Source organism: Ischnura elegans, chromosome 4, assembly GCF_921293095.1.
Source record: "Ischnura elegans chromosome 4, ioIscEleg1.1, whole genome shotgun sequence".
Lineage (NCBI taxonomy): Eukaryota > Metazoa > Arthropoda > Insecta > Odonata > Coenagrionidae > Ischnura > Ischnura elegans.
In genome coordinates this window covers 121832267-121843445 of record NC_060249.1, presented here as the reverse complement: position 1 = coordinate 121843445, position 11179 = coordinate 121832267, and the positions used below count along the sequence as shown (strand labels likewise).

The 11179-nt window shown below is 38.6% G+C and overlaps 1 protein-coding gene across 3 annotated transcripts in view; it reads left to right on the top strand.

Annotated features, from left to right (window-relative positions):
* The first annotated feature begins 243 nt into the window (after window positions 1-243).
* Window positions 244-11179, top strand: part of LOC124157981 (glucosidase 2 subunit beta) — a 42610-nt gene continuing 31674 nt past the window's right edge. For 2 of the 3 annotated variants that reach the window (XM_046533114.1, XM_046533113.1), the window contains exons 1-4: window positions 244-490; window positions 662-874; window positions 1012-1187; window positions 7721-7944. In XM_046533114.1, the coding sequence (XP_046389070.1) occupies window positions 346-490; window positions 662-874; window positions 1012-1187; window positions 7721-7944 (758 nt within the window). In that variant the 5' untranslated portion in view covers window positions 244-345. The remainder of the gene's footprint in view (window positions 491-661; window positions 875-1011; window positions 1188-7720; window positions 7945-11179) is intronic. The other variant, XM_046533116.1, reaches the window with a different exon arrangement.

The window sequence follows — 11179 nt, the reverse complement described above, 5'->3', positions numbered from 1 at the left end:
TTTGGCAGCCCATTAATTAATCATTTCTTAATTTGGCGTTTAATCTTCTTACATGCTCTGAATTTTGAATAGACTGCAATGGTTTATTTTTCATGATTCAATAAATAATGTTCTTTACGTGTATACGCCTTCTCCGAACTTTATTTTTCCACTGCTACATGAAACTTCATTTTTGCGTTAAAAATTTTAATGTTGAATACCATGCGTACATCGATAGATCGTTCCAATTATTCAGCTGTTTCTCATGAGGGAAGAGAGACAGGCTCGTTAGTTGTCAACGTTATCTCATGAGAGTCAGACTTCATAAACCGGTTCATCGTTCGGCAGTCTAAATTGCTCTTCGTTATGATTCCTGGAAAATACACATTTAGCTTTCTTTGTAGGAGGACGATGTACTTTAATTTCTTTCTGTTTTTAGCATTATTTGAATTTTTAATTCCATCTTCCGATGCCACCGAAATGCTACGTCCTCGCGGAGTTTCTGTTGCAAGTACGATATTGTGCAATGCTTTATGGCGCTGACCTTAAACTTTGTTTAAAATTTACCGGAACTACTATTTTCCTGTATTGGATTTCGGTTAACAAGTCATGTTTGCATTACGCTATGGACGATTAAATTGAGACATTATTCTCCAAACATCCTCATAATTTCTTGTTTCAGAGGCAGGTTTATACAGCCCCAGTAATGACTTCACGTGCTTCGATGGAAGTGCTGTAATTCCATTTCTCAGAGTTAACGATGACTACTGTGATTGTAAGGATGGGAGCGACGAGCCAGGCACAGCGGCCTGCCCTAATGGCTCTTTTCACTGCACGAATGCTGGTCATCAGTCTATCAACATTCCCTCATCCCGAGTAAATGATGGTGTTTGCGGTATGTTATCTGTATGCATCCGATTTATCCATAAATGTGAATTGATCTGTCGTGATGTGCATTGCTGACATTCGTTTCGCTGCAACTGGCACTGTTCCACCTTATTTTTTCTTCATCTAACGATTAATTCTTTACAGATTGCTGTGATGCATCGGATGAGTATGATAGCTCAGCTAATTGTGTAAATAACTGCGGAGAATTAGGAGCTGCTGCTTACGCAGAAGCAATGAAATTAGCCGAAGTATCAAGGAAAGGAAATGAATTGAGGCTCTCTCTCAGTCAACAGGGGAAACAGATGAGGCAGGAAAAACAGGTAAATATTTGAATTTAGCATAATTAAGTTAAATTTATGCACGCTGACGACTACGTATCCTCTCATCGTGTTAAAAATGGAGTTTTTAAATGAAAATTGCTGAAACCAACTTTTACATTGGTGCCAATGAAAAATTTTCCTTGTTTTCTATCGGAAATAACTTGGTAAAGGATTTTCTGTTTTTCTTATGAAGCCTATGAGAGCTTCGTATTTGCTGTAGTAAAGCTCACTCCTAAATATGTGTATAGCAGGGAACTCCTGGGAATGGGATTTACATGTGTGTGGTCTGTTTAGAGGGGGAAAATTTTGTGTTACACTTCCATGTAATGAAATCAATTCTTCAAAAGAATTGTCCTCGGTAAAATCTGTTTAGTTTAATGGTGGCACAGAAAAAACAAAACTGTTCCTTGACCTTTAGAGTTTTAAGAAAGAGTGTCTTGACTCTTCCTCGAAACACACTGTTACGGAAACCTCATTAAAACACGCTGTTACAGAAAACTCCTTCAGCCACACTATCTCCAAACAACATACGAGTGAGTGCTACTCAGTGAGTGTTCCTCGTCAGTGGCGCAGGGAGGGGATAAACCCCCCCCCCCCCCCCCCAGAGCTCAGAGAAATTTTTAAGCTTAATCCATTTTACTTAATTGGATTGATATTACTAAGAGAATAGTGTAAGGATTAATAAAATATCCCTCAGAAAGCCATAAAACTCACAATTTTGAACCATTTATCTTAAAATTCCGCAATTTATTAATCTCATACCTATTGCTTATCCTGGTGGGTATTCCATACTCCAAACACCCTGGTATTAGTTGCATCTAAACCCCCCCCCCCCCCCCCCCCCAAGCTCAATTCCTGGCTGTGCCCCTTTTCCTCGTCATAATTAGAATAGTTTCATTACAAATCAATGTGTGGTGACAGCTGCATCTATTCCCTTTGATGATGTCAGATATTTGTAAATATTTCTATTAGAAGCACCATTAAGGCACAATCGGAGACTGAGCACAAGGGGGTCATTCCATGTCAGTTCATCCAGGCATGACACCCACCGACTCGGATTTTGATGACACTTGCCAATTTTCATCCTTCCATGCTGGAATGAAACAGTGTAAAATATTTCTTGGCTATCTCTAATAGTTTTTTTTTCACGACCATTTGAAGTTTGGGTGAAACTGCAGTTTTTCAATGAATGCGGTCTCCAGAGGCACTTGCACCTCCAGAGGGAAATAATTTGTCTCAGCCATAGTTTTCATCCGATTCTTATGAAAATTTGCAGGTTTTCTAGAGAAGTCATGAGGATTCCAAAATCTTATTGAAAAATATCCTAAGGAATGTTGGAAATTCTCTAAACTCGTATGTTTCATAAGATTTTAGAATATTTTGCGTCAAAAACATGGTTCTATAAAACATCAAATTTTGACCTGAGGCAATATCTGAATCAAGCTAAATTATTTTTTCTAATATTCCTTAAGGTATGACCCACCACCTGTAAAAATAAAATTCATGGCTTTTTGCTTGCTTTGTTGTTAAAAAAAAATTTATGCAAAAAAAATCCCTTTTCACGACTCTGGTCGTCAGTGTTGGGTCCTCCTTCAAGTGTGATGAAATACTTGTGTTAACTGTTTTCTATATCTAAGAAAATATTTACAACATGTATCTAGTGCATAATACATCCAAAAATTAAAACATTTTTTATGTGCAGGTTGTTTTTCTCCCGATAAGAAAAATATATTTTTGAAATAGAATATTTTAAGGAATTCATAGCTCTTACCCATCATTGCTGGGGATAACTTAATTGTTGCTATATAAAACACATCAAAATACAGGATGCATGTCAATGCAAGTCACCTTTCTCCATTTTGTATTGACAAAAAACTTCAAAAATGTTTTCTACCTCATTAATGTTTTTCTACTTTGAACAAAAAGGTTTTCAAAGTACTGGATAAAGATTTCCTTCCAGAGCATGATTCAGAAGTTCTTGATAAAGCGAGTGATATGGATGTGCTAGTTGGGTTACTAAAAGAAAAACTGGTGACAGCAGGCAGTCAGCGAGAGATAATTCAGCTACTAACACTAGCTCCTACTTCGTGGAGTAGGAAAAAAGTAGCCACTGAAATTAATGTTAGTGAATATACAATTCAGCATGTAGGGAATTCTAAGAATGAAAGGCATCATAGCCATACCAGATCCAAGGAGGGGGAAAAACATAGAACAAACTGCAGTGGACTTAGTTCAGTCATTTTACCAAAATGACGAGTATTCACACCATATGCCAGGAATGAAAAATAAGGTGAGTGTGTCCAAAAATGTCCACAAGCAAAAGAGGTTACTTCTAAGTAACCTAAATGAGCTGTATGCAGCTTTTTAATTTGAATTCCCACATGTAAAAATAGGGTTTTCAAGATTTTGTCTGTTGCGGCCTAAATGGTGCATGTTGGCAGGCTCCTCTGCAACCCATTCTGTGTGTCTGTGCTATCCATCAGAATGCATCACTTCTTCTCCATGGATGCTCTATAGAGGAGACCTACAACGACCTATTTGACTACTTGGTATGTTCCAAAGATAACAGGGATTGCATGTTACGGCACTGTTCAGAATGTATGTCTGAAAAACGACTGAAGGAGCATCTGAAAAGTAAATTTGAAGAATGGGACCCTGAAGATGAAGTGACATACAATGGGTGACAACAGATCGGACCCAATAAATTAGGTTAACAGTGACTCTGGATGAATGCATGAATAGTCTGGTGAGCAATCGGGAAAAACTTCTCCCACATTCCTTCATAAACAAATCCCAGGCGAGATACCTAAAAGAACTAGAAAATAACCTACAGCCAGATGAAGCCATTGTTTTGCTGGATTTCAGTGAAAACTACCATTATGGAATACAAGATGAGGTTCAGGGTCATCACTGGAATCAGGATGGTTGTTCCCTACATCCAGCGGTAATTTATACTTGTGGACAGCTGAAGAAAGATCTATGTGTGTCAAGTTTGTGTGTATTTTGTGACGATCTAGAACATGATGTAGCTTTCGTATTTGAAACGCAAAAAATAGTCACTCAGTTTTTAAAGGAAAAGTTCCTTGAAGTAAAGGAAGTGCAATATTTCAGTGATGGTTGTGCTGGCCAATATAAGAACTGTAAAAACTTTATAAACCTGTGCCATCATCACCTGGACTTTGACTTCCATGCTTCTTGGTCTTTTTTTCAACTAGTCATGGGAAATCTCCATGTGATGGGATAGGTGGAACAGTTAAGTGCATTCTTACAAGAGAAAGCCTTCAGCGGGATCTGGGTAATACAATGACTTCCATTGAAAAGGTGTTTGAGTTCTGCAAGTACAAAGTGGACAAAATTTCATTTTACGTTTTAAAAAAAGAACAATTATCAATGATTCGGCAACAATTAGAAACTCACTGGTACCTTGTAAAAACAATCTCAGGTACTCGTAGCTACCATTCTTCTATACATTATTGCGACAAAAAAAATTAGCTTTGATACCACATACAGTTCTGTCCACAATTTCTTGATAAAGCCAAGTTGGGAAGAAATTTTGACAAAAACTTGTACTAATTCTTTTGTGGCCTGCTTGTATGACAATCACTGGTTTTTTGGGTAACTTATGTCAAAGGATGTTGATCCATTAGATATAAAAGTGAAATTCTTTATGATTTTAGTGGCCAAAAGAGAAAGAAGATATTTGCAATGTTCCTGTAAATAATGTCATTTGTTATGTGGAAACTCCTACCACAAGAGGCTCAGGACAAATTTATTACTTCTCGGAGAAAGACATTGAACGTGTGAACCGACGGCTCTTGGATTTAAAAGGAAAACTTGGAATTACCACTACTGGGAAAAAATGTAACTGAAATATTAGCTTTCTCAGAGATAGGCCTCAGTGAAGACCTTGGATACTATCCTATTTAACTACAAACTGATGCACAGACAAAAGTGACTATATATTGTGATTGTTCATTTACAAGTTGTGCAACATTATTGAAGTAAAACACATTCGTGAAGTTTTTTGTCAATACAAAATGGAGAAAGTTGACTCGTATTGACATGCATCCTGTATTTTGATGTGTTTTATATAGCAACAATTAAGTTATCCCCAGCAATGATGGGTAAGAGCTATGAATTCCTTAAAATATTCTATTTCAAAAATATATTTTTCTTATCGGGAGAAAAACAACCTGCACATAAAAAAATGTTTTAATTTTTGGATGTATTATGCACTAGATACATGTTGTAAATATTTTCTTAGATATAGAAAACAGTTAACACAAGCATTTCATCACACTTGAAGGAGGACCCAACACTGACGACCAGAGTCGTGAAAAGGGATTTTTTTTGCATAAATTTTTTTTTAACAACAAAGCAAGCAAAAAGCCATGAATTTTATTTTTACAGGTGGTGGGTCATACCTTAAGGAATATTAGAAAAAATAATTTAGCTTGATTCAGATATTGCCTCAGGTCAAAATTTGATGTTTTATAGAACCATGTTTTTGACGCAAAATATTCTAAAATCTTATGAAACATACGAGTTTAGAGAATTTCCAACATTCCTTAGGATATTTTTCAATAAGATTTTGGAATCCTCATGACTTCTCTAGAAAACCTGCAAATTTTCATAAGAATCGGATGAAAACTATGGCTGAGACAAATTATTTCCCTCTGGAGGTGCAAGTGCCTCTGGAGACAGCATTCATTGAAAAACTGCAGTTTCACCCAAACTTCAAATGGTCGTGAAAAAAAAACTATTAGAGATAGCCAAGAAATATTTTACACTGTTTCATTCCAGCATGGAAGGATGAAAATTGGCAAGTGTCATCAAAATCCGAGTCGGTGGGTGTCATGCCTGGATGAACTGACATGGAATGACCCAAGGGTGAGTTGACAAAGAGGTACTTCTATACTTTCCCTGATGGAAATGAGTGGATTATGAGAGGTTTCTAATTTGATATTGAAAATGTTTTGTGAGTCTCAAAAAAATCTCTATGTAAACTTTCTAAGAGCTAACAAATTGAAACGCAAAGGAGTTTTCTACAGATTGATGAGATTATTCAGAGATAGTAGGAAACCTCCAAGAATACTGTTGAAATTATATGGGCAATTTCAATTTCTCAATTTATCTTTAGCAATAAAGAGGTTTTAACAGAATTTTTGTAGGTTTTGCAACAGCCGACTTGGAGACCTCTTTGAATTCACTCTTACAAAATGGGACGAGGACAGGTTGGTTGCGGATGGGCTTCTGGCCTGTGTGCAACCGACCTCCCTGGTTGCCCTTATTGTAGGTGGACAAGGACCTTGAATACCATGCCAGGAATGTTAGGGAATGGAAAGAGGTCCTTCTGAAAGAGGCCTGCATAGTTCAAGTCACAGCCTCAGGAAAAAGTTCCAAGGGACCACCTCCAAAGTGGTTTTGCATGAAATCGCTTGTGGCTCCAGCAAGAGCAGGGAGGAAGGGGATCTGATTGCTTTTTTGAAGTCCATTTCTTGCACATTGATACCTTTTTGGAGTGTGACTGGATTTCACATTCAGTCCCTGATGTGTACTACACAAGCTCCGGCAACAGCGACAATAATTCAGTTACTATCAAGTTCATCAATGCAGCATGCTCATAATGTAATCCTATGATGATGCTCAAGGTGCTGACATATCAGCTTTTGCTTTTCTCCTTAAAATGCTCAAGGCGCTGATATATCTGCTTTGTGTTTAGTCCCTTGTGAATATGTTTATTATATTTTGAGTTAGTTTCACTATTATACTGGAGATTAAGTAAAAGTTTATCACTCCTGATGAAATGATTCTTCTACAGTATTTAATTTTCTCTATTAACAAAAGAATTTGTCTCTTCCTCCCAATGCCTAACGCAGTCTTGAATCAGGCTTGAGCTCTGTGGAAGTGAAAGTGGAAATTGACGTGAGGGCAAAAGGATTAATTTATTTAAAACTTTGATGATCCTCCCATTACCATGTGTCTATATATTATCTCTGCTAATATTTATGCGTAAAAATCTGGACATGTTTGAAATTTACTCCAGTTTTCATAATTATGAAACCAGAATAGGCAAAGCCTTCACTATAATACTGTGAGGACAAATAGAACTAAATTAGGTCCAAGAGAAATGGGACTCTGAAGATACAATAAACTCCCACACCATTTAAAAAAATCAATGTGAGTCATTGATATCTTTTAAAGGAAGTTTAAGGCATTCCTTCTTAAAAAGAATTATTATTCTCTTACGGAATACCTGACGAACTCCACAGTCTAGTGCTTCATTTTCATGTTTTGAAAATATATTATATGTGAAAATACATACTTGCACATAACATTTCAACTACATATATGTTTCCAATCTACTGAATTGTATGAATCTCCTTCTCCCTTTTTTTGACATGTCTTATATCTTCTTGTAGATCCTTGGACAAATAAATTATAATTATTATTAATCTTGAAGTTGAATGATTTTTGTGAGGCATTTGATTTTGCTGTTTCTATATCTGTGATTTGTGCTGATGTAATTGCAGGAACGGGTGCAGCAGTTGGAAAAGGAGAGGGACGAAGTGGAGCGTGTGAAGCAGGAGAAGGAGTACTTAAAGTCGCTGGCTGAGGAGGCGGAGAGGGGGGCGCTGGAGCGCTACAAGAAGCTGGAGGAGCAGGAGCGGGAGCAGAGGCGAGCCGAGGATGACAACGAGGAGGAGAGGGAGATGTTTGACAAGTTTCAGCTGCTCGATTCCAACCATGATGGAAAGTGAGTGTTCGGCTGGATATATTATTGTGTCAGTCTTGATAATTTTGTTACCCAGGAAAATTTTGGGTTGAGTACTGTATTTGTTTGTGGGATGGGACTCTACCCTCAATATTAGTGAATAGGGTGGTTTCCTATTATATTTTTATTGCCTAAATCGAAAGATTATTACTCGTGGAGTTAGTATTTCACGCTTTTAGATTTTTAAATGACGATATATATTTTTCGCGATTAAACGAAAAGTGAAAATTTTCAAGCGTACGAAAATGCGACGGCTAAGTATGGATGCCGGGAAAGCCCGTGTGACGTCGTTCTGGTTCCCGCTGCCGTAAGTGAGGTGACCTTGGGGCGAGGCTTTGAGCGCTGATATGATGCAGGATGCTAACAGGTAGCAGAGTACCATGCTAGCTGGTAGCGCTTGGCTTAAATAAGGATTATTAATACTCCATCAAACGAAGGAAACTTTCTGACCTTAGCTGTTTTAATAGGTGATTATTAAGACATGTTTCCCTGAGCCCTGTGCCTCATGCATGCATTGGTAATCTCAGACGATGTAAAACTCCTATGTACTCGTATAGAAACTAGGTCCCTGTGACGTCACGTGGAGTGGAATCGCATGGGCGCCAATCTGGCCTTTTTCAAATGAGGTTAAAATTGACCATTAACATTCGGCTAAACTGGGATTTCTAAAACCAAATAATATGTATATTATGAATACACTGATGGTGGGTAACGAATCGCAATCAATGCCTTTCGTTTTCTTTGACGAAGGAAACCACCCTATTGCCATGAGAAAAAATTCACCTGGACCGGGAATCGAACCTCGGACCTTTGGCTTTCTGGACCACTGCACAGACCCCAATGCTAACCTGCGTCCTGAATTTCCAAGTCAATTGTACCAGTGCTCATGGAATTAAATGTTAGGACTTCGAAGTCCATCAAGGATTGGTCTCAGTTTTTGAGCACTGTTCACATATTGTATCCTTAGTCTTTTCTTTCTGGGCACCTGCCCCTCCAGCAGAAATAAACATGTTACACGTACAGTACACACTCTGATTATCTGGGGTAATGATGAGGAGAGAGGGCACGAATAATCAGAAAACACGGATAACACAAACTTTCACTTAATTGTCTTGCAATGTTCATAATTTACCTAAAACGAACAATATATTATTGTTTAAGCAGTTATTCCATTATTTTAGAATCCCTCCCGGACTCAATGAGAGCTTTCTTCGCCACTTCGCAGTCTTTTTAGTGGAGCGCGGTCGCGCACTGCAAAGCAAATTTTAACCTCATTAAAATAGTTTTTTGGGAGTGTAGCAGTATTAGTGGGTGGAGGTCTTGGTTATCAACCAGAAGTTCCCTGGTTTGTCTTTTTTTGTGAAAAAAATATATAAACCTGATATATAAACTTTATGGACACCCTAAGGTAAATTGCGTGAAAGGTGGCCATGGGAAAGGAACCAGCCCCTTGCTCTATACGTGTGAAATTCACACGTCTGAATCCTAGTCTATTGGTGAGCTATACCCTCACCTATCCAAACAAACCTATGGGTTGAATCACGTAATTTCTTCAGTAAAAATTACATCTTTGACACAACATCAGTTTTTATGGTTGTTGACGACTCGAACAATGCTGTTTCAGTTAGTGCCTGCTTTTCATGCAACAAATCAAGAATGCTATTTGGGTAATAGGGCATGACTTGAGGGGCATGTGACAGTATGTATTTGGTTAATATTTATGCATGCATAACATGTTTAATTTTATTCCATTTCCTGGCTGACTCAACTGTTTCTGTCACCAAGTACTGTATAAGCGTGTGTAAGAGGGGCACCCCTATTTTTAGCATCGGAGCCAAAGAAAAAAAAATGTCGGCATTTTTTATCCTATTGCGCGGTGTTGCAGACTTAAGCCTGGACTTTCGACAGTCATCAAATTTTCCACTTTCAATACTTATAATTCGTTTTTCAGCTAAATTTACACGATATGTATGGCGCTCGGAGATTAGTAGGTATTCACTTGTGGCCTTAACTTTATGATGCTTACTAGGGACGGTAGTATCGGATACCTCAGATCCAAATATCCACAAATAATGCCTGTGGCGATTGCACGGCAATATAACGGAGATGTTCGGACTCGCAACGGCGCACCGCGTGCCCTCTGCGGACGTCCATGGAACTCCCCGGAAAACAGCGGCGAAGCGATGCGCGCAAGTTCCCGAGGGAGTTGCTCGTTGCTTCTCCTTATTGTACTTCAGATCCAAATTCGTCGAAGAATTGAATCTCAATCCGAAATTTTCAATCATTGCTTTCGTGAATGCAATAAGAGTGAGTAGAAAGATTTCTGATCCTCTCTTCGCATACGCCGTTGCACTACGATGCTTGTCCTAGTCATGTGCAATTTTTTTAAAAGCTCGGAGAATTGCAATAGAATTTCAGCCGTGGAAAATTTTAAAGCGAAACACGACAGGCACATAGCGTGAATCTTCGCAAGAGATTGGACAACAATCGGGGGGAATCTTAGTGCCGTTAGAAAATAACCACGGCGTAGATTTCACGAAATACCCCCGGCCCGCCATCAGCCCATGCCTATGATGTTTTTTTTCCTTTCTGAGACCCCATGGACCATAAATCACTTGCCTCAAAGGAAAATATCAAGTTACGCGGAAACAATCGAAACTTGTTTCATCCCTACCCCGTCTCACCAACTGACCTTAGTCGATCTCCCAGTTTCTGGAGGCCAAATGTTAGGTGAGTCACCTACTGAGCCCGAAGATATCTCAATAGTTTTCAATAATTGTATGACACGCACGAGGTTCAGAAAAAGAAAGAGATCTAACACGATGTATATCTGACAGAATTTAAGTTTTTTAAGCTCTAATTGATTGACACAATGATTTATAGTTACAACAAGGCTACTAATATTCAAAATAGTCCAAACAGCACAATTTCGGAAGAAACAAGCGTAGCATGAGTGCATTCAAACAAGGCAAGACGGAGTGGAAACTTCAGGCAACTCAAACTGCATATGTCACATTGCTGCACCTTCGCCCCTTCGCTTTGAAGACAATGACGTCACATGCAAGATCGGACGTGTTCTTCTCTTTCTCCTTCGCCCTCAGCCTCGTTGCGGAGGATAGACAGAGGGAGCGAGCTCCTTCCCCTCTACCTCTCCTTCAGCGCTCTTCACTTATAAGCATTTCCGATTTCTTCTATCCGCCATTCATTCAAACAATGT